Source organism: Agelaius phoeniceus, chromosome 1 (assembly GCF_051311805.1).
Source record: "Agelaius phoeniceus isolate bAgePho1 chromosome 1, bAgePho1.hap1, whole genome shotgun sequence".
In the NCBI taxonomy this organism is placed as follows: Eukaryota; Metazoa; Chordata; class Aves; order Passeriformes; family Icteridae; genus Agelaius; species Agelaius phoeniceus.
This window is the reverse complement of record NC_135265.1, coordinates 154,390,108-154,405,622: the sequence shown is the minus strand read 5'-3', so window position 1 is coordinate 154,405,622 and position 15,515 is coordinate 154,390,108. Positions and strand designations below refer to the sequence as shown.

Genomic DNA, 15,515 nt, shown 5'->3' with positions numbered 1-15,515 from the left:
ATTAAAACTTAATTAAGCCAAGGAAAAGGGGGGGGGGTCCCCTGGCAGTGAGCAGAGTTGGGAGGTAGCGCTGGGTTGGCCCCACCCCCCCCAGTTTGGGGACACCCCACAGCTTAATTTGGGGACCCCCACCCTAATTTGGGGACCTCCCCCCTCCCCACTTTGGGGACATCACCCATGGGACCCCCATTTTGGGGACCATCCCCATTTTGGGGACCCCCTTTATGAGACCCCCTATTTTGGGGACCTTCTCCACCTTGGTGACTCCACCATTTTGGGGACCTCCCACCCATGGGACCCCCCCCTATAAGATCCCCCCATTTTGGGGACTATCTCCATTTTGGGGACCCCCCTCCATGAGACCCCCCTCCCCCCCATTTAGGTGACCCCATCCCCAACTTGATAACACCCCTCATTTTGGGGACCTCCCACCCATGGGACCCTCCATGGGACCCCCCCTATTTTGGGGACTGTCCCCACCCTGGTGACCCCCCCATTTTGGGGACATTCTCCATTTTGGGGACCCCCCATTTTGGGGACATTCTCCATTTTGGGGACCCCCCATTTTGGGGACTGTCCCCACCTTGGTGATCCCCCCAATTTAGGGACCTTCAATGGGATCTCCCCATTTTGGGGACCATCCCCATTTTGGTGACCCCCCCCATGGGACCCCCCATTTTGGGGACTGTCCCCACCTTGGTGACCTCTTCATTTTGGGGACTTTCTCCATTTTGGGGACCCTTCAGGCCTTGGGGACCCCCCTGTTTTGGGGACCTTCTCCACCCTCTATGAGACCCCCCCCAATTTTGGGGGCTGTGCCCACCTTGGTGACCCCCCCACATTTTGGGGGCCTCTCACCCATGGGACCCTCATGGGACCCCCCATTTTGAGGACCATCCCCATTTTGGGGACTTTCTCCATTTTGGGGACCCTTCAGGCCTTGGGGACCTCCCATTTTGGGGACTGTCCCCATTTTGGGGACCCCCTCCATGGGACCTCCTCCATTTTGGGGACCCCCCCAAGCTTTGGGGACCTTCTCCACCCTCTATGAGACGCCCCCCCACCATCCCCACCTTGGTGACCCCCCCATTTTGGTGACCTCACCCATGGGACCCCCTATGGGACCCCTCCATTTTGGGGATTGTCCCCACCTTAGTGACCCCACCATTTTGGGGACCTTCTCCACTTTGGGGACCCTTCCAGGCCTTGGCAGCCATTTTGGGACCTCCCCATTTTGGGGACCTCCCACCCATGGGACCCTCATGGGATTCCCCCCCCCATTTTGGGGACCATCCCCGTTTTGGGAACCCCTCCATGGAGCCCATTTGGGGAACCCCTCCCTGCCTTGGGGACCATCCCAGGATCTTGGGGACCCCCCCACTGTGGGGACCTCTCCATTCTGGGGACCTGATGGATGTTAGGGTCACCAAGGTGGGACCTGGAGAGGATTTGGGGTCACCAGGGTGGGACCTGCTGGAGGTGGGGGGCCACCAAGGTGGGACCTGGGGATTTGGGGTCACCAGGGTGGAACCTGGAGAAGATTTGGGGTCACCAAGGTGGGACCTGGGGATTTGGGGTCACCAAGGTGGGACCTGGGGATTTGGGGTCACCAGGGTGGAACCTGGAGAAGATTTGGGGTCACCAGGGTGGAACCTGGAGAAGATTTGGGGTCACCAAGGTGGGACCTGGAGAAGGTTTGGGGTCACCAAGGTGGGACCTGGAGAAGATTTGAGGTTGCCACGGTGGGACCTGGTGGAGACTGGGGGGTCCATCAGGGTGGGATGTGGAGGACCTGGAGGAGATTTGGGGTCACCAAGGCTGGTCCTGGAAGTGGTGGGGGCACCAAGGTGGGACCTGCTGGAAGTTGGGGGTCACCAAGGTGGGACCTGGAGATCTGAGGTCACCAAGGTGGGACCTGGAGATTTGGGGTCACCAAGGTGGGTTCTGCTGGAGGCTGGGGGTCACCAAGGTGGGACCTGGTGGAGATTGGGGGTCACCAGGGTGGGACCTGAAGGATCTGAAGATTGAGGGGCACCAAGGTGGGTCCTGCTGGACATTGGGGGTCACCAGAGTGGGACCTGGAGAAGATTTGGGGTCACCAAGGTGGGACCTGCTGGACATTGGGGGGGTTCCATCAGGGTGGGATATGGAGGACATGGTGGAGATTTGGGGTCACCAAGGTGGGGCCTGGAAGTGGTGGGGGCACCAAGGGGGTCCTGGTGGAGGTTGGGAGTCACCAAGGTGGGACCTGGTGCACATTGGGGTCACCAAGGTGGGACCTGAAGGATCTGAAGAAGATTGAAGGGCACCAAGGTGGGACCTGCTGGAAATTGGGGGTCACCGAGATGGGACCTGGTGGAGACTGGGGGAGTCCATCAGGGTGGGATGTGGAGGACCTGGAGGAGATTTGGGAGCACCAAGGTGGGACCTGGAAGTGGTGGGGGCACCAAGGTGGCACCTGCTGGAAGTTGGGAGTCACCAAGGTGGGACCTGGTGGACATTGGGAGTCACCAAGGTGGGACCTGGAGAAGATTTGGGATCACCAGGTTGGGACCTGGAGGATCTGAAGAAGATTGAGGGGCACCAAGGTGGGTCCTGCTGGAAGGTGTCCAAGGTTGAACCTGGAGAAAATTTGGGGTCCCCAAGGTGGGACCTGGTGGAGGTTTGGGGTCACCAAGGTGGGACCTGGTGGAGATTTGGGGTCACCAAGATGGGACCTGGAAGAGGTTGGGGTCCATCAGGGTGGGACGTGGAGGACCTGGTGGAGATCTGGGGTCACCAAGGTGGGACCTGGTGGAGATCTGGGGACACCAAAGTGAGGCCTGGAAGTGGTGGGGGCACCAAGGGGGACCTGCTGGAGGTTGGGAGTCACCAAGGTGGGACCTGGAGAAAATTTGGGGTCACCAAGGTGGGATCTGGAGGAGGTCTGAGGTCACCAAGGTGGGACCTGGAGGTTTGGGGTCACCTGGAGAAGATTTGGGGACACCAAGGTGGGACCTAGTGGACATTGGGGGTCACCAAGGTGGGACCTGGAAGAGGTTGGGGTGCCTCAGGGTGGGACGTGGAGGACCTGGAGGAGATTTGGGAGCACCAAGGTGGGGCCTGGAAGTGGTGGGGGCACCAAGGGGGTCCTGGTGGACATTGGGGGGTCCATCAGGGTGGGATGTGGAGGAACCGAAGGAGATCTGAGGTCACCAAGGTGGGACCTGGAGATCTGGGGTCACCAAGGTGGGTCCTGGTGGACATTGGGGGTCACCAAGGTGGGACCTGGAAAAGGTTTGGGGTCGCCAAGGTGGGACCTGAAGGATCTGAAGAAGATTGAGGGGCACCAAGGTGGGACCTGCTGGAAACTGGGGGTCCCCAAGGTTGAACCTGGAGGTTTGGGGTCACCAAGGTGGGACCTGGAGGAGGTTTGGGGTCACCAAGGTGGGACCTGGAAGAGGTGGGGTCCATCAGGGTGGGACGTGGAGGAGCTGGAGGAGATTTGGGAGCACCAAAGTGAGGCCTGGAAGTGGTGGGGGCACCAAGGGGGTCCTGCTGGAGGTTGGGAGTCACCAAGGTGGGACCTGAAGATGATTTGGGGTCACCGAGGTGGGATCTGGAGGAGGTCTGAGGTCATCACGGTGGGACCTGCTGGAGATTGGGGGTCGCCAAGGTGGGACCAGGAAGAGGTTGGGGTGCATCAGGGTGGGACGTGGAGGACCTGGAGGAGATTTGGGAGCACCAAGGTGGGGCCTGGTGGAGATCTGAGGTCACCAAGGTGGGACCTGGAGATCTGGGGGCACCAAGGTGGGGCCTGGTGGAGATTGGGAGTCACCAGGTTGGGACCTGGAAGATCTGAAGAAGATTGAGGGGCACCAAGGTGGGTCCTGCTGGAGGGTGTCCAAGGTGGGACCTGGAGGAGATTTGGGAGCACCAAGGTGGGACCTGGGGGTGGTGGGGGCACCAAGGTGGGTCCTCCTGGAGATCTGGGGGGACCAGGAGGACCTGGAGGGGTTTGGGGGGTTCTCGGGTGGGATCTGGAGCAGATGATGGTGCCCAGGTGGGTTGGGCAGGACCAGGTGGAGATCTGGGGGCACCAGGGTTGGACCTGGGGGACTTGGAGGAGATGGGGGCCACCAAGGTGGGTCCAGGAGGAGATCAAGGACACCAAGATGGTTCCTGGAGGACACTGGGGACACTGAGGTGGGATGGACAGGACCAGGTGGAGACGGGTGCCCAGGTGGGTTCTGGAGGAGATGATGGACACCAGGATGGCTCCAGGAGGACCATGAGGAGATGGTGGACACCAAGATGGCTCCAGGAGTTGGTGGTGGACCTCAAGATGGGTTCAGGGGGACCATGAGGAGATGCTGGACCCCAAAATGGCTCCAGGAGGACCATGAGGAGATGATGAAACCCCAAGATGGCTCCAGGAGTTGGTGGTGGACACCAGGATGTGTTCAGAAGGACCAGGAGGAGATGCTGGACCCCAAGATTGGTCCAAGAGTTGGATGGATCCCAAGATGGGTTCAGGAGGCCCAGGAGGAGATGATGGACCCCAAAATGGCTCCAGGAGTTGATGGTGGACACCAGGATGGCTCCAGGAGTTGGTGATGGACCCCAAGATGGGCCCAGAAGGACCAGGAGGAGATGGTGGGCCCCAAGATGGGTTCAGGAGGACCAGGAGGAGATGCTGGACCCCAAGATGGGTTCAGGAGGACCAGGAGTTGATGGTGGACACCAGGATGGGCCCAGGAGGACCAGGAGAAGATGATGGACCCCAAAATAACTCCAGGAGGAGGAGATGGTGGACACCAAGATGGGCCCAGAAGAACCAGGAGCAGATGGGAGGTCCTGGGACAGGTCCAACAGGGCTGGCCAGACCCGGTGGGTTCCAGGACAGGTCCTGGTGGTACCAACGTGTGTGGGACAGGATGGACACGGTGACACGTGGGGACATCCAGCCCACCCAGCTCTTCCAGGATGGACAATCGGCCACCACAGCCCACCCTGGGCCACCAGTCCCATGAGGACCTCCCAGGTCTCCTCCCTGTGGGGGACAATTGTCACTGCAGGTCCCCTGGTGTCCAGGTGACCTTCTCAACCCCATGGAGACCCCCCAGGGCCAGGATGTTCCTCGTGACTCCCCCAGCGAAGAACCGGGCAGTGACACAGCCAGAAGGTTGGGATGGACCTCAAGGACTTCTCCTTGTCTGGGTGGGAAAAGATGGAGACAATCCCTGGATGCTCTCCATCCATGAGGTCCAGCTGCAGATGGAGCTCACCACATGGCGAGGGTGGAGAAGCTCATGGATCTTCCTCCTTGGTGGAGGATGCTCCTTGGTGGAGATGGAGCTCACCACATGGACCTCCAGGTTCTTGGTGGAGATGGAACTCACCACGTGGTGAAGAACCTCATGGACTTCCGGGTTCTTGGTGGAGATGGAGCTCCCTACATGGACCTCCAGGTTCTTGGTGGAGATGGAACTCACCACGTGGTGAAGAACCTCATGGACTTCCGGGTTCTTGGTGGAGATGGAGCTCCCTACATGGACCTCCAGGTTCTTGGTGGAGATGGAACTCACCACGTGGTGAAGAACCTCACAGACCTCCAGGTTCTCAGTGGAGATGGAGCTCACCACACAATGAAGAACCTCATGGACTTCCGGGTTCTTGGTGGAGATGGAGCTCCCTACATGGACCTCCATGTTCTTGGTGGAGATGGAACTCACCACGTGGTGAAGAACCTCATGGACCTCCATGTTCTTGGTGGAGATGGAGCTCACCACACAATGAAGAACCTCATGAACCTCCCAGTTCTTGGTGGAGATGGAGCTCACCATGTGGTGCAGAACCTTAAGGACCTCCTGGTTCTTGGTGGAGATGGAGCTCACCACGTGGTGGAGAACCACATGGAACTTCTTGTTCTTGGTGGAAATGGAGCTCCACACATGGTGAAGAACCTCACAGACCTCCTGATTCTTGGTGCAGATGGAGCTCACCACATGGACCTCCAGGTTCTTGGTGGAGATGGAGCTCCCCACATGGACCTCCAGATTCTTGGTGGAGATGGAGCTCACCACGTGGTGGAGAACCTCACAGACCTCTACATTCTTCGTGGAGATGGAGCTCCCCACATGGTGAAGAACTGCATGGACCTCCTGCTTCTTGGTGCAGATGGAGCTCACCATACGGACCTCCAGGTTCTTGGTGGAGAGGGAGGTCACCACGTGGTGAAGAACCTCACAGACCTCCTGATTCTTGGTGGAGATGGAGCTCCCCACATGGACCTCCAGCTTCTTGGTGGAGAGGGAGCTCCCCACATGGACCTCCGGGTTCTTGGTGGAGAGGGAGCTTACCACGTGGTGAAGAACCTCACAGACCTCCTGATTCTTGATGGAGATGGAGCTCACCACGTGGTGAAGAACCTCACAGACCTCCAGGTTCTCAGTGGAGATGGAGCTCACCACACAGTGAAGAACCTCATGGACCTCCCAGTTCTTGGTGGAGATGGAGCTCACCACACAGTGAAGAACCTCACGGACCTCCTGTTTTTTGGTGGAGATGGAGCTCACCACATGATGGAGAACCTCACGGACCTCCTGTTTCCTGGTGGAGATAGGTGCCACCACCACCTGGGGACTGTGACCCTGGGAGGGGACCGGGTGGCGGGGTGGGGACGGCGCGGTGGCGGCCGCTATAGGACGCCCTCCATGAAGCTGGTGTCCAGGTGCTGGATGAGGACACGGATGAAGGACATCTCCTTGCGCGTGTTCTCGAAGATGATCCGCGGGTCGTCCGACTGGCAGCGCAGGCAGTTGGGGGCCATCACCATGGCCAGGTTGTTGACGTCCATCTTGGTCACCGCCACGTTGGCCGGCTGCACGAAGACCTGCGGGCGGTGGGAGGAGAAAAGTGGAGGTCAAGGGGTTGCTGGGAGAGGGGTGGAAGGACCATGTGGAATTGGCTCTTCACCACCTGGTGACCCCAGAAGAACCTAAAAGCACCTCAGGAGAAGGAACCAGGAGGGTCACCAGGAGGCCATGAACACCTGGAGGTGATGGGACTGGTGGGAGATGGGTGGAAGGACCACATGGACCTCCCGGTTCTTGAGGGAGATGGGGGTCACCATGTGGTGACCTTGGAGAACCCAAAACTACCTCAGGAGAAGGAACGAGGAGGGCACCAGGAGCACCAACTCATAGGTGGGGAGGAAGAAGATGGAGGTGATGGGATTGGTGGAACTCCTGGTTCTTGGCCACATCATGGTGACCTCAATGAACCCAAAAGCACCTCAGGAGAAGGAACCAGGAGGGTCACCAGGGGCATGAACTCATGGGTGGTAGAAAGGAGATGGAAGTGGTGGAACTCCTGGTTCTTGGCCACCACATGGTGACCTCGAAGAACCCAGAACGAGGTCAGAAGGAACCAGACCTGGAGATCACCAGGGGCAAGAACTCATGGGGTGGTAGAAGGGACATGGAAGTGATGGGGTTGGTGGAACTCCCGGTTCTTGGCCACCATGTGGTGACCTTGGGAAACCCAACAGCACCTCAAGAGAAGCAGGAGGTCACCAGGAGCACCAACTCATGGGGTGGAAGGAGGAGACGGAGGTGATGGGGTTGGTGGAACTCCAAGTTGTTGGGCACCACGTGGTGACCTTGGAGAACCCAAAATCACCTCAAGAGAAGGAACCAGGAGAGCCACCAGGAGCACCAACTCATGGGTTGGAAGGAGGAGATGGAGGTGATGGGATTGGTGGAACTCCTGGTTCTTCTCATGGTGACCTTGAAGAACCCAAAACCAGCTCAGGAGAAGCAACCAGACCTGGAGGTCACCAGGGGCATGAACTCATGGAGTGGTAGAGGGAGATGGAAGCGATGGTGTTGGTGGAACTCCTGGTTCTTGGCCAGCACATGGTGACCTTGGAGAACCCAAAACCACATCAAGAAAAGGAACCAGGAGGTCACCAGGGGCAAGAACTCATAGGGTGGTAGAAGGGACATGGAAGTGATGGGGTTGGTGGAACTCCTGGTTCTCATGGAAACCTTGGAGAACCCAAAACCATCTCAGGAGAAGGAACCAGGAGAATCAACCAGGAGCACCAATCATGGAATGGGAGGAAAAAGATGGAGGTGATGGGATTGGTGCATCTCCTGTCTTTTGAGGGAGATGGGGGTCACCATGTGGTGACCTTGGAGAACCCAAAACCATCTCAAGAAAAGGAACCAGGAGGGTCACCAGGGGCATGAACTCATGGAGTGGTAGAAGGGAAATGGAAGTGATGGGGTTGGTGGAACTCCCGGTTCTTCTCATGGTGACCTCGAAGAACCCAAAACCACCTCAGGAGAAGCAACCAGGAGGGTCACCAGGAGCACCAACTCATGGGGTGGAAGGAGGATATGGAGGTGATGGGATTGGTGGAACTCCTGGTTCTCGTGTCACCATGAGGTGAAGCTGGAGAACCCAAAACCACCTCAGGAGAAGGAACCAGGAGAGCCACCAGGAGCAAGAACCCATGGAGTGCTAGAATGGAGACGGGGGTGCTGGGGCTGGTTGGTGGAACCCAAAACCACGTCAGGAGAAGGAACCAGGAGAATCAACCAGGAGCACCAACTCATGGGGTGCTAGAACGGAGACGGAGGTGCTGGGGCTGGTTGGTGGAACCCAAAACCACGTCAGGAGAAGGAACCAGGAGAGCCACCAGGAGCAAGAACTCATGGGGTGCTAGAACGGAGACGGAGGTGCTGGGGCTGGTTGGTGGAACCCAAAACCACGTCAGGAGAAGGAACCAGGAGGGCCACCAGGAGCACCAACTCATGGGGTGCTAGAACAGAGACGGGGGTGCTGGGGTCGGTTGGTGGAACCCAAAACCACGTCAGGAGAAGGAACCAGGAGAATCAACCAGGAGCAAGAACCCATGGAGTGATAGAACAGAGACAGAGGTGCTGGGGTTGGTTGGTGGAACCCAAAACCACCTCAGGAGAAGGAACCAGGAGAATCAACCAGGAGCACCAATCATGGGGTGCTAGAACGGAGACGGAGGTGCTGGGGTTGGTTGGTGGAACCCAAAACCACGTCAGGAGAAGGAACCAAGAGAATCAACCAGGAGCACCAATCATGGGGTGCTAGAACGGAGACGGAGGTGCTGGGGTCGTTTGGTGGAACCCAAAACCACGTCAGGAGAAGGAACCAGGAGCACCAACCCATGGAGTGCTAGAACAGAGACGGAGGTGCTGGGGCCGGTTGGTGGAACCCAAAACCACGTCAGGAGAAGCGACCCGCGCTGGGCGTGCCCTGCTGGGCGGCCGGGGCGCTCTGGCCGTACCTGGAGGAAGCGGATGAGGTAGCACAGCACCATCTTGTTGATCCGGGGCAGCGAGTGGACGACGGCGATGGCGGCCTCGGGGCTCTCGTAGTGGGAGATGCAGCGCTCGTAGAACTCGTGGGGGATCAGCGGCTCCTCCAGCTCGCGGTACCACAGCTTCAGCAGCGACGCTGCGGAGCACACAGGCAAGAGGACAACCGGTCAGAAGGTCCAGGGGCTGCAGATGCCGGCCCCACCGCCAAACACCGCCCCCGAGGTCCTACCGGGAACGTGCGGGTCCTCCAAGCCGGTGGGGATCTTCCATTGGTCCACCTGGAGCTTGAGGGCGTTGACCTCGTCGATGTCGCCGGGGACCCTGCGGGGGGAGGAGGGGTTGGTGGGACAGGGACCCATGGGGACATCCCAGGGTGCTCCAGGAGAACCGGGAGGGGACATCAGCTGGGCACGGAGATGGTTGGTGCCACCAAGAGACCATCTTGGGGGACACCGTGGAGAAACCTCCACGGCCTTGGAGCCATGTTGGGAGCTTGGTGCCACCAAGGTTCCACCATGACTGGTGGACACCAGGGAGAAACCTCCATGGCCTTGGAGCTGTTTTGGGAGCTTGGTGCCACCAAGGTCCCACCATGACTCTGGTGGCCACTGTGGAGAAACCTCCATGGCCTTGGAGCTGTTTTGGGAGCTTGGTGCCACCAAGACCTTGCCATGACTTTGGTGGTCACCATGGAGAAACCTCTATGGACCAAGGAGAACCTGGATGGTGCCACCAAGACCTTGCCATGACTTTGGTGGTCACCATGGAGAAACCCCCATGGCCTTGGAGAAAGGAGAAGTTGAGGGAACCTAGTGGATGTTGGCCACCCAGACCTCACCATGACTGTGGGGGCCACCATGGAGTGAGGAGAAGTTGGAAGGACCCACGACTGGTGGCCACCATGGAGAAACCTCCATGGCCTCGGAGCTGCTTTGGGACCTTGGTGCCACCAAGAACCCACCATAACTGTGGTGGCCACCATGGAGAAACCTCTATGGACCAAGGAGAACCTGGATGGTGCCACCAAGACCTTGCCACAACTTTGGTGGCCACCATAAAGAAGCCCCCATGAACCTTGGAGCACCCACCAGAGGAGAAGAACACCCAGAAACGAGAACTTCCCCCATTTTGAGACAGCCCTTATGAGAACCTCCATCTTGCCAGCACCGCGAGATGTCCCCACGAGCGTGGGGTGGCTTTACCTGAAGATGCCCTCGGTCTGGTCCCCGTTGAGCGCCAGGACCTCCTCGGAGAGCCGGGTCTGCACCCAGGGCAGCTGCCGGTCCGGGTACCTCTCCTTCTGCATGGCCACGATGTCCTGCAGGGAGCTGCCGAACATGGACGGGTTGAAGACGGCGTTCTTGGCGTGACGGATCTCCTCGATGTTCGGCTTCTTCAGGCCCTGCAGGAGACACCAGAGGTCACCCACCGGTGGCCTTGTCCATGGTGGTGGCCGGGGTGGGATGTGCTCAATGGCAGCCACCCATGGTGGAGGATCATGGGGATGGTGATGGAGCCGTGGAGGGATTCCAGGAGACTTGGGCAAGGTGGTTCCACCACAATCCATCCGTCCATCCATCTGTCCATCCATGGATCCATCCATCCATCCATCCATCCATCCATGGATTCATCCATCCATCCATCCATCCATCCATCCATCCATCCATCCATCCATCCATCATCCATCCATCCATCCATCCGTCCGTCCATCCATGGATCCATCCATCATCCATCATCCATCCATCCATCCATCCATCCATCCATCCATCCATGGATTCATCCACCATCCATCCATCCATGGATTCATCCATCCATCCATCCATCCATCCATCCATGGATTCATCCACCATCCATCCATGCATCCATCATCCATCATCCATCATCCATCCATCCATCCATCATCCATCCATCCATCCATCCATCCATCCATCATCCATCCATCCATCCATCATCCATCCATCATCCATCCATCCATCCATCATCCATCATCCATCCATCATCCATCATCCATCCATCCATCCATCATCCATCCATCCATCCATCCATCCATCCATCCATCCATCATCCATCCATCATCCATCCATCCATCATCCATCCATCCATCATCCATCCATCATCCATCCATCATCCATCCATCCATCCATCCATCCATCCATCCATCCATCCATCCATCCATCCATCATCCATCATCCATCCATCATCCATCCATCCATCCATCATCCATCCATCCATCATCCATCATCCATCCATCATCCATCCATCATCCATCCATCCATCATCCATCCATCCATCCATCCATCCATCATCCATCCATCCATCCATCCATCATCCATCCATCCATCATCCATCCATCCATCCATCATCCATCCATCCATCCATCATCCATCATCCATCCATCCATCCATCCATCCATCATCCATCATCCATCCATCATCCATCCATCCATCCATCATCCATCCATCCATCCATCCATCCATCCATCCATCCATCCATCCATCATCCATCCATCCATCCATCCATCCATCATCCATCCATCCATCATCCATCATCCATCCATCCATCCATCCATCCATCATCCATCCATCATCCATCATCCATCATCCATCCATCCATCCATCCATCATCCATCCATCCATCCATCCATCATCCATCCATCCATCCATCCATCCATCCATGGATTCATCCATCCATCCATCCATCCATCATCCATCCATCCATCATCCATCCATCATCCATCCATCCATCCATCCATCCATCCATCATCCATCCATCCATCCATCCATCCATCCATCATCCATCATCCATCCATCATCCATCCATCATCCATCCATCCATCCATCCATCCATCCATCCATCCATCCATCATCCATCCATCCATCCATCCATCCATCCATCCATCATCCATCCATCCATCCATCCATCCATCCATCCATGGATTCATCCATCCATCCATCCATCATCCATCCATCATCCATCCATCATCCATCCATCCATCCATCCATCCATCCATCATCCATCCATCCATCATCCATCCATCATCCATCCATCATCCATCCATCCATCCATCCATCCATCCATCCATCCATCCATCCATCCATCCATCCATCCATCATCCATCCATCATCCATCATCCATCCATCCATCCATCATCCATCCATCATCCATCCATCCATCCATCATCCATCATCCATCATCCATCCATCATCCATCCATCCATCCATCATCCATCCATCCATCCATCCATCATCCATCCATCCATCCATCCATCCATCCATCCATCATCCATCCATCCATCATCCATCCATCATCCATCCATCCATCATCCATCCATCCATCCATCCATCCATCCATCCATCATCCATCCATCATCCATCCATCCATCCATCCATCATCCATCCATCATCCATCCATCATCCATCCATCATCCATCCATCCATCCATCCATCCATCCATCCATCCATCCATCCATCCATCCATCCATCCATCATCCATCCATCATCCATCATCCATCCATCCATCCATCATCCATCCATCATCCATCCATCCATCCATCCATCCATCCATCATCCATCCATCATCCATCCATCCATCATCCATCATCCATCATCCATCCATCCATCCATCCATCCATCCATCATCCATCCATCATCCATCATCCATCCATCATCCATCCATCCATCATCCATCATCCATCCATCCATCCATCCATCCATCCATCATCCATCCATCATCCATCATCCATCCATCATCCATCCATCCATCATCCATCATCCATCCATCCATCCATCATCCATCCATCATCCATCCATCATCCATCCATCCATCCATCATCCATCCATCATCCATCCATCCATCCATCCATCCATCATCCATCCATCATCCATCCATCCATCCATCATCCATCCATCCATCATCCATCCATCCATCATCCATCCATCCATCATCCATCCATCATCCATCCATCCATCCATCCATCCATCCATCCATCCATCCATCCATCCATCCATCCATCATCCATCCATCCATCCATCCATCATCCATCATCCATCCATCCATCCATCCATCATCCATCCATCATCCATCCATCCATCCATCCATCCATCCATCCATCCATCCATCCATCCATCCATCATCCATCCATCATCCATCATCCATCCATCCATCCATCATCCATCCATCATCCATCCATCCATCCATCCATCCATCCATCATCCATCCATCATCCATCCATCCATCATCCATCATCCATCATCCATCCATCCATCCATCCATCCATCCATCATCCATCCATCATCCATCATCCATCCATCATCCATCCATCCATCATCCATCATCCATCCATCCATCCATCCATCCATCCATCATCCATCCATCATCCATCATCCATCCATCATCCATCCATCCATCATCCATCATCCATCCATCCATCCATCATCCATCCATCATCCATCCATCATCCATCCATCCATCCATCATCCATCCATCATCCATCCATCCATCCATCCATCCATCATCCATCCATCATCCATCCATCCATCCATCATCCATCCATCCATCATCCATCCATCCATCATCCATCCATCCATCATCCATCCATCATCCATCCATCCATCCATCCATCCATCCATCCATCCATCCATCCATCCATCCATCCATCATCCATCCATCCATCCATCCATCATCCATCATCCATCCATCCATCCATCCATCATCCATCCATCATCCATCCATCCATCCATCCATCCATCCATCCATCCATCCATCCATCATCCATCCATCCATCCATCCATCCATCCATCCATCCATCCATCCATCATCCATCATCCATCCATCCATCCATCCATCCATCATCCATCCATCCATCCATCCATCCATCCATCCACCCATCCATCCATCATCCATCCATCATCCATCCATCCACCATCTTGATTCACAAGTGGATCCAACCCCATGGAGCTTGGTGGGACCATGGCCACGCTGAAGGATCTCCACCGATGGATTTTGCCAGGAGGAGAAGGAGCCACAGCTCTGGGATGCTTCTGGAAAGCTGAACATTGGTCCTGGGCTTCCAGAAGGTCTCCAGGAGTTCCTCAGGAAGTCCCCAGAAAATCCCCTAAAGGTCTCCAGAAAGTCTTCAGAAGGTCTCTAGAAGACTCCCAGAAGTTCTCCCAAAGATCCTTAAAAGGACCTTCAGATCCCTCCAAGATCTTCAGAGAGTTCCCAGAGATCTTCAGAGAGTTCCCAGAGGATCTCCAGAAAGTTTCCAGAAGATCTCCAGAAGGTCCTCAGTCAGTCTCCAGGATGTCTTCAGAAGATCCACAGGAGGTCCTTAAGAGGTCTCCAGAAAGTCTTCAGAAGGTCTCCAGAAGAATCCCAAAAGTTCTCCAGAAGTTCCTTAGAAAATTCCCAGAAGGTCCCCCCTGCAAGGTTTTCAGAAGGTCTCCTGAAGATCTCCAGATGGTCTCTGGAACGTCTTCTGAAGGCCCACAGAAGGTCCTTAAAAAGTTTCCAGAAGGTTCCCAGAACGTCTCCTAAAGGTGTTCACGAGGTTCTCAGAAATTCTGCCGAAAATTCCCAGAAGGTCTCCAGAAGTCTTCAGGAAGCTCTCGGAAGGTCTCCAGACAGATTTTAAGAGGTGCCCAGGAGATCCTTCCAAGCTTTCCAGAAGGTTCCCAGGAGTTTCTCGGCTCTTCAGAAGATCCTCAAAAGCTTCCCAGAAGCTCCCTACCAGAAGTTCTCCAGAAATCTTCCAGAAGGTTCCCAGAAGTTCTCCTGAAGCTCCTTAGACGCTCTCCAGAAGATCTCCAGATCTCCAGAAGATCTCCAGGTCTCCAGAAGATCTCCACAAGTTCTCCTCACCACAACCACCTCCTTCCACCACCTCCCTCCTCCAGCCCCTTCCCCGATCCCAGAAGCTCCTGGATGACCCTGGTGGGAGGTGACCTCCTTGTCCCCTCCTTGTCCACCCCTGCCCAGGCCCACCCCACATTCTGGTACCTTCTTGGCCCCGGTCAGCGCCGCCTTCTGGAGTTTGTTGTAGCAGTACTTGGCGTAAGTGCTGATGGCCACCCCTGCAAGAGAAGACACGCTGGGTGGTGGGAGGTCACCTCCAGGATGCTGGGATGTCACCTCCAGGATGCTGGGATGTCACCTCCAGGACCTGCAGGAGGT

General features: G+C 55.9%; 1 protein-coding gene and 2 long non-coding RNA genes across 3 annotated transcripts in view; 1 reads left to right on the top strand and 2 right to left on the bottom strand.

Annotated features, from left to right (window-relative positions):
- Nucleotides 1-396: 396 nt before the first annotated feature.
- LOC143695616 (uncharacterized) overlaps nucleotides 397-15,515 on the bottom strand; it is a 52,418-nt gene continuing 37,299 nt past the window's right edge. Inside the window, exons 3-5 of the long non-coding RNA XR_013185010.1 lie at nucleotides 2,353-3,566; nucleotides 1,622-2,110; nucleotides 397-1,563 (exon numbers count right to left, since the gene is read on the bottom strand). This is a non-coding gene — a long non-coding RNA (uncharacterized LOC143695616). The remainder of the gene's footprint in view (nucleotides 1,564-1,621; nucleotides 2,111-2,352; nucleotides 3,567-15,515) is intronic.
- The window catches only part of LOC143695617 (uncharacterized), a 50,369-nt gene continuing 38,024 nt past the window's right edge, over nucleotides 3,171-15,515 (top strand). The window contains exons 1-2 of the long non-coding RNA XR_013185011.1: nucleotides 3,171-3,276; nucleotides 3,411-3,728. This is a non-coding gene — a long non-coding RNA (uncharacterized LOC143695617). The remainder of the gene's footprint in view (nucleotides 3,277-3,410; nucleotides 3,729-15,515) is intronic.
- The window catches only part of LOC143695685 (rho GTPase-activating protein 39-like), a 34,789-nt gene continuing 25,816 nt past the window's right edge, over nucleotides 6,543-15,515 (bottom strand). The window contains exons 6-10 of the mRNA XM_077190440.1: nucleotides 15,342-15,415; nucleotides 10,547-10,746; nucleotides 9,574-9,665; nucleotides 9,311-9,480; nucleotides 6,543-6,874 (exon numbers count right to left, since the gene is read on the bottom strand). Of these exons, the coding sequence (XP_077046555.1) occupies nucleotides 6,680-6,874; nucleotides 9,311-9,480; nucleotides 9,574-9,665; nucleotides 10,547-10,746; nucleotides 15,342-15,415 (731 nt within the window). The 3' untranslated portion in view covers nucleotides 6,543-6,679. The remainder of the gene's footprint in view (nucleotides 6,875-9,310; nucleotides 9,481-9,573; nucleotides 9,666-10,546; nucleotides 10,747-15,341; nucleotides 15,416-15,515) is intronic.